This window comes from Helianthus annuus, chromosome 8 (assembly GCF_002127325.2).
Source record: "Helianthus annuus cultivar XRQ/B chromosome 8, HanXRQr2.0-SUNRISE, whole genome shotgun sequence".
In the NCBI taxonomy this organism is placed as follows: Eukaryota; Viridiplantae; Streptophyta; class Magnoliopsida; order Asterales; family Asteraceae; genus Helianthus; species Helianthus annuus.
Window position 1 is genome coordinate 117,629,793 of NC_035440.2, and position 20,322 is coordinate 117,650,114.

General features: G+C 33.7%; 1 protein-coding gene across 1 annotated transcript; it reads right to left on the reverse strand.

Moving 5' to 3' along the window:
* Positions 1 to 371: 371 nt before the first annotated feature.
* Positions 372 to 8,098, reverse strand: LOC110870651 (bidirectional sugar transporter N3). The gene is made up of 6 exons (XM_022119830.1): positions 8,044 to 8,098; positions 7,279 to 7,315; positions 5,064 to 5,274; positions 4,819 to 4,980; positions 4,594 to 4,713; positions 372 to 806 (listed from the first exon to the last, which is right to left on the reverse strand). Exons 1-6 carry the CDS (start codon positions 8,096 to 8,098, stop codon positions 372 to 374), a joined length of 1,020 nt encoding a protein of 339 aa, XP_021975522.1.
* Positions 8,099 to 20,322: the final 12,224 nt, after the last annotated feature.

Below are 20,322 nucleotides of genomic sequence, written 5' to 3' on the forward strand. Positions count from 1 at the left end.
CCACTGGCGATAATGATGGGTGGTGGCGGCAGCAACGGTGGGTGGTGGTTACATCGGTAGGTGGTGACAACGGTGGTTGGTTGTGGTGTTATTATAAAGGGTGAAAGAGGTACTTGAATAAAAAAACTGTTTTTTTTTTTTTTTTGGGGGGGGGGGGGGGAGATTGATTGACCAACGAAACACTCTTTAGTTCATTTCCTCATAGTAGTCCGTTCATTCTGTTGCTCATTTCTACATATCAAACACTACTTAAGAGTTACAAGATACCACATGCCGTTAGGAAATGGTGCATGTAGAATAAAATTCCTTATTTAGTGTACAAAACTGAAGCACTTTTTGATCATATGCATCATATCGTTAAAAGAAAGCCATTAAGCTGCACTTTCTACAAGATAAACTTGATTAGCAGCCTCCATGGTTTTCATTTGTTCATGATCTTCGATATCATTAAGGCCGGGTTGCGCTGTAGATTTACAACCCATCGACGCTTTGATGATTGCGTCTTCTTTCATAACATTGTTAACCAGATCATTGATGGGTTGTATTGCGCTAACCATTTGTCCCTCGGCGGCTCCAGCTTCTATATTCTCTTCTTGGGTGCTTTTAAGCGTTATGATTTGATCACACATGTTGCTATCTTTTTTCGTATCGTATTTAGGGGCGTCACAGTCGGGGTATGATTCCATAGTTGAAATAGTAGTTGGCAGTTTTTGCTCCAAGTCGATCGTTTTCTTCTTGTAATTCTTGTAAACAAAATATAATATCATCTGGACAACTCCAAGCACGAATCCAATTATATTTGGAAGCTGAAATGACATATTTTTTAATATCCATTAGACCATGTGTAGTGGTTTACCCCAATAATGCCCCCACCATGGGAAGTTTTGCGACACGTGGCAGTCTAGTCAGCATGGGGCATTATTGGGGGTTATTGCAAAAGTGGCGTAGTGGGAATAATGCCCAATAACGCCCCTTCCAATTATTATTTTTTTAAATAAAAACTTAAATAGTGGCCTCCATTAATTGATTGTGAGACCATGTGGGGGTTAGTTGAAAAGTGATTGGTGGGTCAAACATGTAAAAAGCGTTATATCTAAAACGCCAAACCATTTTATTTTCAAAAAACACGCCATATAATGCCCCATGTAATGGGGGTCCGGCGTTTTGCGGCGTTTTTTTTCAATTTTTTTTTAAAAATACCGCCTCACTACGGGTGGTCTTAGTAATCTTAGATCAAAACTGTAATCATAAAATTTAAATGGAAAGAAGAATATCTATGCTATAATCAATATTATCATAAAAATCATAAGGGTAATAAAAAGCTGAAAATTTAATTCTAGCTTGATTGGATATATCAAATATAGTATATAAAAATTAACAAATTTGGATTTTAATAATTCAAAATATGATTCATTGGATTTTAATAATCCATACAAACAATTAACTAATAACACTTGTAACTTTTAATTTCGTTGTAGGAGTTGTTAAACAAATTTACAATGAAGAGGGTTACTTCTACTATCGCACACTACTAGAAAAAGGGACAATTTCCTACAGAAATTTCCTACACAATTTTTTTCGTCACAGATTACTACACTTTTATGACGAAATTCCTACAAAAAGAAAATTTCAAGATTTTGTTACAAATTTTCGATGCATCCATGACGAAAAATAAGAAAACTCTAATTAATTGACAGTTGCGTAATAAATCTATCGGAAATAACCTACAAAACAAAAAAAATAAGGGAAAATGATATCGTTTCCTACAAATTTATGACGAAAAATAAGAAAACCCTAATTAATTGACAATTGCGTCACAAATCTGTAGGAAATAATCTACAAAAGGTTAATTATTATTTTTTACCGAATAAATATTTATATAAGCCAAAAAAATAAGGGAAAATAATATCGTTTCCTACACATTTATGACGAAATAGTTATAACTTAAGCCATCCGTAGGAATTCCGTCACAACTTGTGACAAGTTTCTGACAAAAAATAAGAAAATCCTAATTAATTGACAGTTACGTCACAGATCTGTCACAAATAATCTAAAAAAGGTTAAATAATAATAAAACTAGTATATAATAATTATAAAATAAACATATTTCTATACATTTATGACAAAATGCTTATTTTTAAATATAATTGTCACAAAGGCGTAGGAAACAATCCATGTACGAATACAATTTCCTACGCATTTATGACAAAATGCTTAAATCCATTGCACGTTGTGACACATTTGTTACGACATTTATGGATTTGTCACAAATTTGTAAGAAACAACCTATGTAATTATTTTTATTTTAATATTAAATGTACGTAACTATGTGGACAAATGGATATGAGTATAATCTGAGTATGTATGTATTTGTGTATGTGGGTATGTATGTATGTATGTATGTGTACGTATATGCATGTTTGTATCTATATGTGTATGTGGGTATGTATGTATGTATGTGTACGTATATGCATGTTTGTATCGATATGTGTATGTGGATGTGATTATATTTGTTATTAAGTGTGCATTTGTATGTATGTATGTATGTATGTATGTATGTATGTATGTATGTATGTATGTATGTATGTATGTATGTATGTATGTATGTATGTATGTATGTATGTATGTATGTATGTATGTATGTATGTATGTATGTATGTATGTATGTATGTATGTATGTATGTATGTATGTATGTATGTATGTATGTATGTATGTATGTATGTATGTATGTATGTATGTATGCATGCATGCATGCATGCATGCATGCATGCATGCATGCATGCATGCATGCATGCATGTATGTATGTATGTATGTATGTATGTATGTATGTATGTATGTATGTATGTATGTATGTATGTATGTATGTATGTATGTATGTATGTATGTATGCATGCATGTATGCATGTATGTATGTATGGATGTATGGATGTATGTATGTATGTATGTATGTATGTATGTATGTATGTATGTATGTATGTATGTATGTATGTATGTATGTATGTATGTATGCATGTATGTATGTATGTATGTATGTATGTATGTATGTATGTATGTATGTATGTATGTATGTATGTATGTATGTATGTATGTATGTATGTATGTATGTATGTATGTATGTATGTATGTATGTATGTATGTATGTATGTATGTATGTATGTATGTATGTATGTATGTATGTATGTATGTATGTATGTATGTATGTATGTATGTATGTATGTATGTATGTATGTATGTATGTATGTATGTATGTATGTATGTATCTATGTATGTATCTATGTATGTATCTATGTATGTATGTATGTATGTATGTATGTATGTATGTATGTATGTATGTATAAGTTGTTTCTATAGCAGAAGAGGTGGACCAAATGTATGCAGTCTACAAGAAGAAGACTGTTTGTTGTTTAACTTCTACAGGCTTCTAAATAAACTGGTGGTGGTGTACAGACGGTGGTGGTGGGTGGTGGTGGTGGTGGACAGTGATGGTGGTAGACGGTGGTGGTGGGTGGTGGACGGTGGTGGCGGAGATGGACGATAGTGGGTGGTGGACGGTGGTGGGTGTAGGAGGACAGTGGTGGGTGGTGGGCGTTGATGGGTGGTGGACGATGGTGATGGTGGGTGGTGGACGGTGGTGGTGATGAACGGTAGTAGTGGACGGTGGTGGGTGTTGGAGGACAGTGGTGGGTGGTGGACGTTGATGGGTGGTGGCCGGTGGTGGTGGTGATGATGGACGGTGGTGGGTGGTGGATGGTGGACGGTGGTGGTGGTGGGTGGTGGACAGTGGTAGTGGTGATGGACGGTGGTGGGTGGTGGATGGTGGATGGTGGATAATGATATACATATGGATGTGTGTTGGTGTATTGGTCGGAAACGTGTAGCAAAAAAAGTAAATGCTGAAAGATAATAATTAAATATATTGTAGGAGATTCGTAGCAATTTGCGATGTACTAGTTTCGTAGAAAATGTGTAGGAATTTGCGTAGGAAATGCGTTGAAAACAGGTTTCCTACGAGCTGTTTTCCTACATCAAGTGTTTGTCACAAATGCGTAGAAAAGCCAGTTTTGTGACGCATTTCCTAGGAAAACTGGTGTAAGAAATTTCAGATTTTCTAGTAGTGGCACGTCGTATGTCTTGTCACCAAAGGTGAAGAGGGTTACTTCCATTACAAGAATAACGATTAATAGTGGCGACCTTAATAGCGGCGACATCCAATATGTCGCCGCTATTGGTCCAATCCGCAAACCGGTGTCCCATGTTAAACCCTAGCCACACGATTCATATCATCATCCAACGGCTGGGGTTTGCCCAGATTAATAGCGGCGACGCATACAACCAATAGCGGCGACATGTTGTCGCCCCTATTGGCCCGACGAATAAAGCAAGGAATTTGAAAATTATGAGTATATTAGTAAAATTGTTAGTATAGTTTATTATGATTCAATTGCTAATACTTAGGATTATTAAAATCATATTCGGCTAGAATATATTATTATTGTTTCCAAGTAATAGTAGTACTTTTATATTTATATTAACGTCAATATTAATTATAGAAGTTTAATCATTCAACTTTAGAAAGCATAAATAAACTTACTGCAATGTAAATGTCCTTTTGAAATAAACCATAGAAGAACCACGTAACAGCACTTATGGACAAGAAAAATGATAACCCAAATGGCATGAACTCTACACTCTTAGTTCTTATCACCTTTTTCTGCATTATACAAGAAATTTAAATTAGTTTCACTACTAATCTTCCATCACACATTCACACCAACCCAACTCGACTTGACTCGAAAATCTTTCTAATATTACGTACCATGATGCTTAGTGGTGCTGCATATACACTAACCGAAACGACCAAACATATCCATCCAAGAATCATGGCCCGGGTAGGACCTTCAGCTAGGTAATGAGTCGAAAGAGCAATTATCCAAAATCCCACAAAGTTCAATGACACAACAAGTTTTGTGGTTTGAATCTGTAACACTAAGTAATATAACTATTGCACAAAATATCAATAATATATAATGAAGCAAACAATAATATCAAGATGTAATTTACCTTAATGTCCTTGGGGGCGTAAGCAATATAAATCGATATGTAAAGGGTCTCAATGACACAACCAAAGGCGTTGATGGTGATGAGAAGCATAGCATCGGATTTAAGTGTGGCGTAATATATCCAAATCATCGAGCTAAAGAGAGCCACCACATACGGTATAGATTGAAAGCCTTCTGTTGATTTCTTTGTGATGATTTTGTAGAACGTTGGTCTGAATACATGCATGCAAAGTATACTTTTGGTAACTTATATATATAAGGAAGTGGTAAGGTTAGTGTAAAAAAGACATTTTTTCTACAAAGTGTAAGAAAGCTATGTAGGCATGGTGTTTTAAATTTTAGGTATGATGTTTTATATTCTTTTAGTGTGGTATAACATATAAAAACTGTTGATCATTCAGGCCCCTCTCCACTCACACAACACACTCACGTACAGAAGATAACAAAAGAAAAGTTTGCTTGTTATTTTATTCAACACCCAATTAAGCCTTAAATAGGCATACATGCAACAACGTGAACAAGAACTATTCAAAATACAGCTACTTACTCATCTTCCTAAGGAATCGGTTGACTCAACTAACCCATTTGACCACATGCTAAATACACTTCTAACGTATACATTGGCCCTAACTTATTCAAACATAACTAAATAAATAAATAAACCACAAATAACCAGCGGACCTAGTTGATTATTCGACCCGTACTCGACCCGAAATAACCCGCAACATCATGATTGCCCAACATTCACCCCCGTCACACCTACGGTCTCGGTCTAGTTTAGCCGCCGTTTTGTTGCAGCTTGTCGGTCTTCTTTTTTAGGCAAACCGTGGTCTCGGTTACCTACTTTGGTCTTCGGTCTTTATTCACGGTGAAGAGAACAAATTCGGTCGGTCACGTCGTTCGGTCTGTCACGGCTTCCGTTCTTCTTCTCCGGTAACGGTCTTTCTTACGCCAGTATCTCCTTCCGGCTACGGGCTCTTTCTTCACTTTCCGGTTTCTTTCTTCTACTCGTTCTCACCCCTATAGCCAAAAGGGATGCTCCTTCCACATCTGCTGTGCTTTGCTTTCACTTGCGGCTTGCTTTCGGTGACATTTTTCTCGGCGACATCGGCTGCCTTGCTTTCTAATCTTCTGTAGACTATCAAAAACAGCCTCACGGTCTTCACCTCGGTTCCTCCTACTGCTGCGTTTTTCCCTGCAGCGAAAAGGGTTGCACTCTTTCTCGCCACCGACTCTCAAAACGGCCCTCGTATTCAACCTTGCGCTCTGATACCAAATGTTGATTCAGGCCCCTCTCCACTCACACAACACACACTCACATACAGAAGATAACAAAAGAAAAGTTTGCTTGTTATTTTATTCAACACCCAATGAAGCCTTAAATAGGCATACATGCAACAACGTGAATAAGAACTATTCAAAATACTACTTACTCATCTTCCTAAGGAATCGGTTGACTCAACTAACCCATTTGACCACATGCTAAATACACTTCTAACGTATACATTGGCCCTAACTTATTCAAACATAACTAAATAAATAAATAAACCACAAATAACCAGCGGACCCAGTTGATTATTCGACCCGTACTCGACCCGAAATAACCCGCAACATCATGATTACCCAACAAAAACATCAAACGCAACAATTTATAACACAGTCATATGTATTCTTGGCATTTAATTTAAAACATACTGATTAATTTCTTTGCATGGTGTTTTAGATTCATGTCTAGAATTCATTTAATGGCATTTTAAATTGTTACGTTTGGTGTTTTTCTGTATAATACCATGCCAAAAGAATATAAAACATCATACCGAAAATTTAAAACCCCATGTCTTTATAGACTTCTTACACTTTGTACGATTCATACCCTTTTTACAGGAACCCTTACAGGGAGGAATTATATATATTGTGAAAATGTAAAATACAATCTCTCTTAACGTACAATACGTACGAGATGAAATAATAACATGTGTGATTAGGGTTTTACCCTATGCGTGATTTCTCCTTTTGTACATGCGTGATTATGGTTTACATGTGTGATTATGGTTTTCAACATACATGATTATGGTTTTCAACATGCGTGATTAGGGTTTTGAGTTTTATAACATGCGTAATTTCATCTCGAACGCAGCGTACGTTAAGGAATTTTGTACGTTAACCAACCCCTGTATATATTTATACAAAAAGAGAATAATAACTTATTAACTTACGCCGGCGCAAGATACACCATGAAGGAAATGACATTTCCTGCATGCAAATATGTATATTTAAAATACTTCACCAAGTAAACTTTCCTGACTTCATGTTACCTTGTTAGAAATCAACTTTTATCAACGAACAAATTCGACCAACATATCACTGACCAATTTATAATAGTCATATATGTTCGTCGGTGACAGGTTAATGAAAATCCTCTCGTGATCCGTCAGTGAATTCTTTACATGTCTGGTTTAATTCCCAACAGACCTTCACCGAGTGATTACAAATTGACAAGGTTGCTAGTGAAAGTCCTCTCTAATTTGTAGTTTACCTATTTTTTGAAAATTTCGGCCATTTTTAAATAGCGTGACAAAGTCTAGGGTTTCAGTTATTTTCTCCTATACATTAAGAAAAATGAAACTATTCAATGATAAATTTAAAGAATCTAAAAAAACTGATAAAAAAGACCGGAGGGTTATAATTATCCAATTATGAAATTCAAACTCTTAAGGACTTTACATAGATCCTAACCAACGAGATTGATAAAGGAATTTAGTCTTAAGGCTATATGATGTGGGTATACCTCTCTGCTTCTTCGCTAGTTAGTTTTACAGAATAATTTTAAAAAAGACTTTTGTGGTGTAAAATATTCGTAGTGTTTGGACCGCCATTGTGCAGATATGGCAAAAAACGCTTCTCCACACCAAATGGCTTAAGAAACTATATATACGGAAACTGAAACATAAAGAAAAAAAAAAGTTAAGTCAAAATTTTACCTAAAATTCCAAAGGTAAAAGTCAAAGGATGTTGAATATTTGTGAAAATGGACATTGTTTTTGTTGTGTTTGAAAACGGAAATTAAGCTGGACCAAAAGAGAAATGGGCTTCTCCTAGTTCAGTTAATTGGAATTCAATTGCACAACATAAAAAACATCTGTGATGTGACATTTATATAGGCAAGAGAATAAATGAACTAAGGGTTTACTATATGTGGCATGATGACACTTGATCTAATTAAGTAAACAAGTTTAATTTTGCAGCAGATTATTGCCATTATTTTAGCTCATAGTGGGGTTGATTTGGATCCAATCTTCTTATTAAATTTCATTAATGGTTAAATGATTTGGTTCTTATTAAATTTCATTATAATGGTTAAATGATTTGGTTTTTAATACACGTATTCTTTTCATCATGCACCCCACCTAATAACTTTACACTATTGATAGATCATTGCAACATAAGCTTTAAGCTATTTATCTTCTTGAAGATTTTTTTAATATTTAGATTTCCATAAGTTTTTTTTTTTTAACGGCGATACTTCTATATAAAATATAGAAAACGGGCCAGCAAGAAACTAAAACCCGACATTATAAGATTATTAAAGTCACACCACCTATCCCAATTAATATTACAATATTTCTATCTATTTGTAAACCAAGAAAATGGGTTTTCCTTTATCCTTTTCGCCGTTCGGTTATAATGGACGTTTCGACCATTAAAAGTCTTCTCATTCCTTGCCTTCCATACCTCCCAAGCCACCACTTAAAGAACCGCACCAATCAATTTCTTCCACTCTTTAGATCCATTCATCTCCATATGCACCGGTAGTCGTTATTGAATCAAGTCAATATTTTCTGGGAACGGGATTTTTATCAAAGCGAAAACCGCCCACCAAATAGACTTAGTACATAAACAATCCCACATTATATGGAACACATCTTCTTCTCTCAAACCACATCTCGGACATAAGATATCGCCCAACAAAATTCCTCTATTCGTGAGACCAACCTTCAAAGGAATATGATTCACTGAGGTGCTCCACCCAAAAATGTTAACTTTTGGCGGAATCCAGTTGTTCCACAAGGACCACGCACAGTTTAGCCCATATAAATTATCATAAATCTTACCTCTAAGGGCTACAACAGAAAAAGACTCTTTGACTCCATCATTCCACACCAGACATCACTTTTATTTGTAACAAAAACAGAAGCGAGGGCAGCTTGCAGATGCTGAATTTGCGTCACTTCTTGGCTGGTAACTGGGCTGCGAATCCTTTGATATATTTAATTGACTGAACTAGAAAAAACTGAAGGGGGGTGGTGAACAAAAGTGTTGACCAGCAAGGCCAGAAAAACATGTAACACCATCAATTAAGAATTCACATCAAATTTTGCAAATTGTGTAAAAGATCAACAACTAACTAAATAACCAAACAAACACAAATTTATAACGATACCTAATGTTCTCAACTTAAGCTTAACCTAAAACTGCAATTATCATGTTAAATGTGAGTTGTTAAACAACTTATACACAAATTAAACGATTGATCAACAACACTTGCCGAAAGCATCATGAGCGTCAGCAATCAAATCACAAAACTTAGAGTAGTTAATGGGGATTTATCTGTACATAAAAAGTGTGCAAGCGGAAGAATCTTATCGTAAGAACAAAGCAAGCTCTGAAAGTACATTGTGAGTGAAAATGAAATGAGTACCGAGTTAGTTCAAAATCATCCACCTTGATTGTTTCGCAATCGCAGACCGTTGTCACCGCCATTAAAGAATCTATTTTCAAAGCAACAATAATAACAAAAAACAAGTAAAAGGGCCACAGATACCATTGGATTTGAGGCTCAAGATCTGCAAAGCTAAAAGTTCGCTAATGGTGTTTGCTGGAATCTGTGCATGAAACCCAACTCCGTGAAGCCGGAAACCGATGATACATGACCATCTTCACTGCACGTGACTCCAATCTAGTGATTACACATTGTAGTTGAGTTGAGATCCAATTTAGTAAGTGGACATTAAAAAATGGAAAACCCTAAATCAAAACATGAAATATATAACCCTAAAACCCTAAAAACACAAGACAAAAACAAACAATCTGTGTGAATAGTAAAATAAATAAAACATTAAAAAGGAAAACTTTTAACCGATTTATTAAAATATCATAAAAACATTAAAATACCAAAAACAACACACAGATTGTAAAAACCATAAAATCGAAGGAAAGAACAACACACGGAAATCACAATTTATTACCTATTTTTGACCAATCCTGAAAGAGAGATTGGGTGTAGCCCATTAACATGGAACAATATGCAAAACAAAAAATGATAAAGGATTATTATACATGATATCAACTGTAAGAACAAAATTGAAGTAAAGTTACAGTAATGAATATCAAATATAAAAGCAAAACATACCTGGATCTTATCAGGATGAATCTGTCGCAACCCCCGTGTAACACCCTATGTCCAACTTAATCAATTGTCCAAATAATTTGACTTATAATAGTGTATTAAGATTAAACGTACACTTAAAAATACGAGTTTGTTAAAACATTTTACTAAATAAAACATTCCAACATTTTGTAATTTAGTTTGCAGTTTAAAACGTGACGACGAAACTATTCGTGGAAGCTTGATCTCGTGTGTTCGGTTCTTCGTCGGGCTCAGTCGTCATCCGGTACTACTAGGCAACCTACATTCCATAAACATGAAATGATTTTAGTCATACGCGGTTTAAAACTTGTTCAAATGGATTCACAAAACAAAACTCAACAAAAATAACTGGGCGCTACCGTAACTTGCGGTAGCCACCGTAAGTTACAGTAGCCTCTGGGCATTCAGGGGCTGCCGTAAAGCAGTATAAAACCACCGTAACAAATTTAGTGGCTACCGTAAGTTACGGTAGCTACCGTAACTTACGGTAGCTGCTGCATGTTCTTTATGCTTTGCTGTTTTGACCCGTTCATGTATAATTCCAACAAAAACAGGTTTGTATGCCCCCTCTAACTTATGAAATTTATAATTTCAAAATCTCCTATCATATTAGGTTCAAGTAACGAGTTTCTTACGTAACTAAAACCCGTTTACTCTCAAGTGCTTATTTTGACCCGTTAAGGGTATTTAAGCACTTCCAAGCTTAAAATTGTTTTCGATCGCTTCTAGCATTACATTACCACATTTCTTATCATAAAACTTCCTGCCACTACTGAATTTATGGTGGGTTTACTATGATAACCTATGTAAAACTGAGTTTTACCCCTCCACTCATTATTTTACGGCAAGGACTCAAATAGAGCCAATTGACTAACATATTACATCTTTTAACTTCTATGCTTATCCTAAGTATTTATCTAACCAAGAAACTCGTTTCCAAACAACCTTTAAAGTTTGTTTGCTCAGTTTAACTTATAAGGGTGTTTTGGTCCATTTCGGCCCTTCATTAACGATGAGAGATTTTTGTTAACATGTTTGACCTATAAGCCCTCTTTCCAACTATGATTTTGTTTGAAAAGTCATTAGGCCTTTCAAACTTAATGATCATCGTTTGTAACCCTCGGTTTACCTATTAAAGTAACCAAAATCTATTTTAGACTCCGATTAACTCTCATTAAACCTTACGTTTGAATGAGAGTTATTCTATTTTGCGTACCTCGTTCGGATCCTTATATTGACCCACTTAAATACCTTGCCTCAATAGCCGCTAAGTAATGGCGATGTAAATATCCACACGATAGTTATTTCTGTAATCATACAATCTCAACATACCATTAGTCGATATGGTCAAAGAGTGATATTTTCACGTTTTGACTCGTTTGGTCTAAATGACCAATTATATTGGCGAGATGAAGCTTATTGCCATCTCGTCTACACGACTCGCTCCGGTTTACACCACATGGTCGTTTTAATTATAAATCACCTCTTAACGCTTTTTGGCCTATTAAGGCTTACGAGATAAGTACCTTTCAAAACCAACAATTATTGTCAACGAGTGACCAAATTAAAATTTTACCCTTGTTGGTTATCATGATTTACCTTACATGGTAACCTTTAAAAGTACATGTTTCATTCGTCATAACATGATCGAATTACCGATTTAACTCATTTTTAACCATCAATATGGTTTTTTATCCTATTTGGATATCTTGTTCCGTATGACTACACGCCGGAACACCATATCTCAAAGGCATTTGTCTTATTCTTAATTAATACAACAAAGAACATTCTAAAACATATGACTAGTGTAAGCTATACTTACCTTGAATCCGAATTATGCTTTTCCTCCATTCTTGATTTGTTTGACCCGCTTCCTTTCCCAAGCCTCCACCTAGCTCGTTGTAACAACCCTCACTAAAAAATTAATATTTAGTATGATAATTATGCAATAAGGAAACCCTAATTAAGTTAGTATGATTAATTAATCAGTTAATCAATATTAATTAAGCTAACAAGATTAATTAAGTTAAGTAAGGTCTATTAAAAATAGATATATATGGGGTCGTATAAGAACGTTTAATATTAATAATAAAATATATTATTTTTTTCCTTACTCCGTTTTTAATGAAACTTAGGTTAAAACGTAGATAAAAATATGCTCGTTCTAAAGACACATTCGTCGTTTTATAAAACGTTATATTTTAAAAGTTATGCAAGAAAAACGAGTGAAGCAGCTGAATTAATATATATAAGCAAGCTAGCTAGCACGTCAAGCAGGTAGGTAGGCACGTCAACTTATCCCACATCGACCAGAATATGAAATTGAGGTGCTTGCCTGCTTGCTATAAATAAGAAGCTTAGGATTCATTTTTCTTTGCTCATTTCTTTTCTTCTTCTCTCTATACGTTGGTGTTCTAACCAATAATCACTCAATCGCTATTACGATTCATTTTCCGAGTGATCAATATATCCAAAGAATGTCCAAGTGCCGCCCACATTGGGTTATACTTTGTCGTTTGTCGATAATTCGATAAATGAGTTGAAGTATTATACTTTGTCGTTTGTCGATAATTCGATAAATGAGTTGAAGTATTATACTTTGTCGTTTGTTGATAATTCGATAAATGAGTTGAAGTATTATACTTTGTCGTTTGTCGTCAATTCGATAAATGAGTTGAAGTATTGCACTTTGTCGTTCATTGTGAGAATTTGATCTCGTGAGTTATCGTAAAAGCTGTATTGATCATTAACCCGGTTTTTGTGAAATTCGTTAAGGTTCGAATCTCATGACTACCGTTAAGGTTTGATTTGGGTTTTACACCAATACGTATTCCATTCTGTTAAACTTACCAAAAAAAAATACTCCCAACTACACCCTTACAATCAAACAAACTATTAAATCATCAGAAGATCCAGAATAATAAGGTACATGCTTAATTATCGGGAAAAGTAGAATCAAGAAGTTTGTTAACTCAATCCTGCATGATGATTAGTGAGTTATTCTTCTTTTATAAACTCTTTTCTCACAGTTTGTGAGTTGTTAACTGTTTACAATACTCCAAATTCATTTTTCCGAGATTATAATAACAGTGATTAAGTTGATGTAATCACCAAATTACAGCCAGTATGTGGGGTATTGTGCACATTACTACAGTTTAAATCATTTTAGGTGGGCGAACCTAATTTAATTGATTTACGTCATTCATTGGGGCAGCCAATGGTGATATGACCACTGTCACAGATCCGGTCGAGTGACAAATACTGTGGGTAGTTGGTTGATATCAGAAACATGCGTAAAAGATCTTAACACTGTGAATAATCATAAAACGTGTCATTTTCAGTAAAATGAATAATTCACTCAGTATTTCCCGCTGACAAAATCTTTTTAAAACGCGTTTCAGGTAATTACAATAGATTGGAGTAAGGATTGGATCCGACACTGAAGGACTTCAAGAAGTGGCTTATTTTCAAATTAAGAAATATTGTTTTTATTAAAAGCTACCTTTGTAAAACATGGAAATTATTCCATCTTTTTAAATAAAATCCGGTGTTTCTAAACTCTGATATTTTTCCTAACTCACGGTCCTGATGAAATTTCCGCTGCAATGTTTTTCAAAATAATCACCGGTACCACTGGACTGCTCACGGCACCGATTCCGGCCAGATGGGGTCGGGGGTCGTGACAGAAGGTGGTATCAGAGCTAAGCCACTACTTTTAGCCTATAAGTGTTGTGATAACAATACTTAAATAAAAGAGTTAGGAGATTGCTATTAACTGGTAGCACATCTGATAGAATTTAGACTTGAACATAAGAAAAGATGCCTTAGTATAAACTAAGCCACTTGTTTAGAGCAAGTAGGTGTTATAATAATAATACCTAAGCTTAAACGGAAAGTTAGAAACTTAATATTATCTGATAACATTCTGAATGATATTTAGACTTGAACTTAAGAATTTTGCCTTAAAATAAACTTTAAGGTAAATTACTTATATAAGTATAATGTAATGAATACTGGTATGTCATAAGAATGACGGTTAGCAGGCAATAGCACTTAATTGCTATTTATTCTTGCTTATTGATATTATTTGGTCTAGAATAAGATATGTTATGGGAATACAAATTTCCTTGATTCTGGATAAAAGTCCTAATAAAAGAGACACTTTTAAAATCTTGAAAATATACTATTTATGGGAAATAGAAAATTTTCTCCGGCAAAACTGGGTATAGAGTAGCAAACTCTCCAGCTTGTCCGGATATACTGAGGTTACCTCTCCGGCGCGAACCGGGTAAGATGGGGTATATAAAATGTCAAACAAGTGACAAGATTTCCCTAAATAAGTATCATGGCCAGATATCAGACTTGTTTTTGAAAATAAGAATCTGTTAAATACATTAGCCTTATAAAGGGTATGTATATTACAGCATGTGAAATATATGATTATATAGATATGTATATCTATAAGAAATTTCAAAAGCCACAACAATTGATAATTAAGGATAAAGCACAAGTATATGTGTCAATAATAAATCTAGATTCCTTTATCAAAAATCTCTTACCTATATCGATATCAAACATTATTTTGTTTGATCATCTATCTCGTAACTCGAGCAACAATAATAAATGGAAATCCATTAAGTTAGGACACCATCAAAAATATAAGAATTACCAATGCGTTACCATAAATTATTAACGCCATAAATTATGAACGCAAGTAAGAACCATCTAAAGTTGTGCTAATGCACCAGAAAACACATGAAACCTAAAATTTCACAAGACATCAAAGTGTATCACCTACAATTTCCAAGGCAAGACCTTTGAAAAATATAAATTTGGGCACGATGATACCAACACTAATTCCATCAGTAACAGAACTCCTAATTAAAAATCGGCACTTTGCCACATGATCTTACAAACGATCAAAATATCGCTTAGGTACGTTGGAACAATATTTCACAACCATCAATGCACAGTCTAATTATAGTCATAATTATTGGCACTACAAAAGAAGTCATCTACCTTTGCAAATCCCCTACTTCATTTCATTTCATTCGACATTCCTTGGTAATTTCACGTAACAACGGTTATCACACGAGATTTCAGATAAAGTTCTTATATTTCTTCCGTTGCAATTCTGACTTCTGCCTATAAAGAGTTGACTTTCGTGTTTCTACTTCCTCTAATAGTCATCATACCATGAGGATTTCTTTCATAGTAGCAAATATTGATTCATTTCATTTCTTGATAAATCCACACGCTCCACATGCACTGTTTGTTACGCATGTGGTTCATTTCAATTATAAAAGACCATAAGAGGACATCATTCCAATTTGTTGTTTTATCAAAAGCTCAAATATCATTTCGCTATACTTGATCTTTGCATTTATAAACCACGGTTATTGCAAAATGTTGACTCTTTGATATCGAGTCATTAAGTTTCTTGAAAAACTCAATTTCCTTTAACATACATGGGTTTTGTTGTAACCATATCCAAAAAAATTCTTATTAATACATGAACTCGTTTTGTTTACACCAAGTTCAATTGTTTGAACTTGCTCGTATTACGTATTCAATTCAAAATCCCATATGATGGATTGAAGCCATCATATTCAAAATAGTCCTAACAAGCACTTCAATTCTCTTAAACCATAATATGCTTGTTTAGTCTTCGAATTCATCAAATCATCTCTTTGATCACGATCACTTTGTGATGACATTTTCACAAATTTGAAGATTGCGCTAATCTAGGATTTAATTATTTATTTATTTATTTATTTATAATGAATCCTCTTTATTGATTTATTTTATAAAAGCAATCTTAATACAATTATGTGCTAAGATAATGATCCACCATTTCATGTCCTAATTCCGTAGTCCTTACAACCTCAATCGAGCCTTTCATGATATTCTTACTTTATCATCATTGATCGAAAAACATTATATAAAATTGATTATATATGGAAACTTACAATATGGTATTTCTATATTTAAAATTCTTGTTAAACCATTAAGGTAAAGAATTTATATTTTTACGTATAAAATTTTGTTTGAAGTATACTCTCATTTAAGTTTATGCATTTTTGGCAATTAATATTAATATTATTAGTATTATTATTTTTAGATACTAGAGTTATTATCAAGGGCATGTATTGAATAGCCTAGCCTTAGTTAGGCATGGACTGGCCACCTATGCTTAAACAAGGCAGCACTAATCAATATCCAACCATGATAATAACTAGTTAATATATATAAATCATCATACCTATTTAATAAATTTTAATTTTACTTTATACTAAAAAGAGAAGACATATTTTTAGAAGGACTAATAAAATTACATAAATAATTATGTATCACATATTTTGTAGTAATTATGTACTATAACACTCTAGCAAGAAAATAACCATATAAGAATAATATAATAGTCAGCGACTACATTGGGTTAGAAGAACATTGTAATACATAAAGAATAGTCACCACAACATTTGTAACTACATTTTACAACGCTATATGGTTTCAAAATAAAAATAAGTAATCACATAGAATTGACCCAGTGTTATATAAAATATTTTACAAATACTTTTACCCCTTTTATTCACAATTTTCATTTAAACGTTATAAATAATAGTGATTCTTTTATAAAATCATAATACTAAAATATTTTAAATGTAATAACTGCGTTGCGTTATTTTGTAATCTATATTACATAGTAAATATAAATTATTTTACATAGTATAATAAAATACTAAAATAATTTTTATTTGAAAGTGGTAACCATTTACATATAGTAAAAATGCGAAACAAATAATATATATTACATTGGCTTTACAAATATAATATAATGGTTGGTCATGTCAAAACAACTTATTTTTATTATATTTCCATCTCTAGGACATAGCATGAAAAATATAGTCACTAATAGTGTACTATCACATTATTTCACCATTTAAAACAATTTGGAATTCTAATACACTAACTCTATTGTCCTTTGGTGTATCTTTGCAATTCACTCATCTCAACACATAGAATTTCTCATATCATAATTCAATATTTGACGAATCATTTTCATGTTTTCATTTCATTTTGAACCGGTCAATCTTAAGTCTTCCTTAAGTACCAATCAAGGTAAGTTTTCTTCTGACAAAGAATTTTACTAATTCCAAAAAAGTTCTTCACATTCGTTTTTCTATAGATCATATATCTTTTGGCTTGAACCCAATCACCTTGAAAAACTATACCATTTCATCTCATTCGTTTGAACATTTCATCTTTTGAAATATCTTGATTCGCTTCCTTGAAACTCACAATTTCGAAAACGGTGAATTTATTCGGTCATCATTATTGAATTCTTTCAATCATTACAAACACTTTGTTGCATCCGGATAGAGCTGTAGCCTGTGTTAAGCCCTATTCATAAGTCATTCGTTCGATTTGTCATATTCCTGGTACAATTATGTACTCAGATTACAATACACTAAATCCTGTTGTCCAGTACCATTTAAGTAAACGATATTGATTTTCGGATAATCATTAACAAATCATTTTCCATACTTCCATTCACAAATAGATATTTATCAATTCAGAATCTCCCTCAAATTGATCAAAGTAAGTTCATTTCGGATATTGAATCCAATTGTTTCTATAAATCATTTTTATTTTTAAAATGTTCATACCCCTCAAAATATCTTTTGATTCCATTCCACGCTACATTATTCCTCTTAATTAAAAGAAGAAACATTACCCCAAGAAAATATCATAGTTCAAATCTCGAGGACGAGATTTTTATTAAGGTGGGGAGGATGTAACAACCCTCACTAAAAAATTAATATTTAGTATGATAATTATGCAATAAGGAAACCCTAATTAAGTTAATATGATTAATTAATCAGTTAATCAATATTAATTAAGCTAACAAGATTAATTAAGCTAAGTAAGGTCTATTAAAAATAGATATATATGGGGTCGTATAAGAACGTTTAATATTAATAATAAAATATATTATTTTTTTTCCTTACTCCGTTTTTAATGAAACTTAGGTTAAAACGTAGATAAAAATATGCTCGTTCTAAAGACACATTCGTCGTTTTATAAAACGTTATATTTTAAAAGTTATGCAAGAAAAACGAGTGAAGCAGCTGAATTAATATATATAAGCAAGCTAGCTAGCATGTCAAGCAGGTAGGTAGGCACGTCAACTTATCCCACATCGACCAGAATATGAAATTGAGGTGCTTGCCTGCTTGCTATAAATAAGAAGCTTAGGATTCATTTTTCTTTGCTCATTTCTTTTCTTCTTCTCTCTATACGTTGGTGTTCTAACCAATAATCACTCAATCGCTATTACGATTCATTTTCCGAGTGATCAATATATCCAAAGAATGTCTAAGTGCCGCCCACATTGGGTTATACTTTGTCGTTTGTCGATAATTCGATAAATGAGTTGAAGTATTATACTTTGTCGTTTGTCGATAATTCGATAAATGAGTTGAAGTATTATACTTTGTCGTTTGTCGATAATTCGATAAATGAGTTGAAGTATTATACTTTGTCGTTTGTCGTCAATTCGATAAATGAGTTGAAGTATTTCACTTTGTCGTTCATTGTGAGAATTTGATCTCGTGAGTTATCGTAAAAGCTGTATTGATCATTAACCCGGTTTTTGTGAAATTCGTTAAGGTTCGAATCTCATGACTACCGTTAAGGTTTGATTTGGGTTTTACACCAATACGTATTCCATTCTGTTAAACTTACCAAAAAAAAATACTCCCAACTACACCCTTACAATCAAACAAACTATTAAATCATCAGAAGATCCAGAATAATAAAGTACATGCTTAATTATCGGGAAAAGTAGAATCAAGAAGTTTGTTAACTCAATCCTGCATGATGATTAGTGAGTTATTCTTCTTTTATAAACTCTTTTCTCACAGTTTGTGAGTTGTTAACTGTTTACAATACTCCAAATTCATTTTTCCGAGATTATAATAACAGTGATTAAGTTGATGTAATCACCAAATTACAGCCAGTATGTGGGGTATTGTGCACATTACTACAGTTTAAATCATTTTAGGTGGGCGAACCTAATTTAATTGATTTACGTCATTCATTGGGGCAGCCAATGGTGATATGACCACTGTCACAGATCCGGTCGAGTGACAAATACTGTGGGTAGTTGGTTGATATCAGAAACATGCGTAAAAGATCTTAACACTGTGAATAATCATAAAACGTGTCATTTTCAGTAAAATGAATAATTCACTCAGTATTTCCCGCTGACAAAATCTTTTTAAAACGCGTTTCAGGTAATTACAATAGATTGGAGTAAGGATTGGATCCGACACTGAAGGACTTCAAGAAGTGGCTTATTTTCAAATTAAGAAATATTGTTTTTATTAAAAGCTACCTTTGTAAAACATGGAAATTATTCCATCTTTTTAAATAAAATCCGGTGTTTCTAAACTCTGATATTTTTCCTAACTCACGGTCCTGATGAAATTTCCGCTGCAATGTTTTTCAAAATAATCAACGGTACCACTGGACTGCTCACGGCACCGATTCCGGCCAGATGGGGTCGGGGGTCGTGACACTCGTTAGGCGTCAAACTATATTCAATCATTTACAAGGCGGTTAAATTAGTCATAAAAATCACGACTATTCCACCTCACTTATTCTCTATGCCGAAGCTACTATTCGACTTCATGATTAGTTAACTTAGCTTATAAAAAGTTAACTACTTTTTGATCACATGGTTTACACAATTAAGTCAAATCAACATTATGATTAGAACCCGCTTTACCCCATCTTTCACGTAATTAGTCAAACAAGGCAATTACGC

Coding starts and splice junctions, on each gene's coding strand:
- LOC110870651 (XM_022119830.1), bottom strand. CDS start 8,098: ATGTCCATTTTCACAAATATTCAACATCCTTTGACTTTTACCTTTGGA. Junction 7,316..8,043: donor TTTTACCTTTGGAATTTTAG/GTAAAATTTTGA, acceptor ATTTGCATGCAG/GAAATGTCATTTCCTTCATG. Junction 807..4,593: donor AAAAGGACATTTACATTGCA/GTAAGTTTATTT, acceptor ATGTCATTTCAG/CTTCCAAATATAATTGGATT.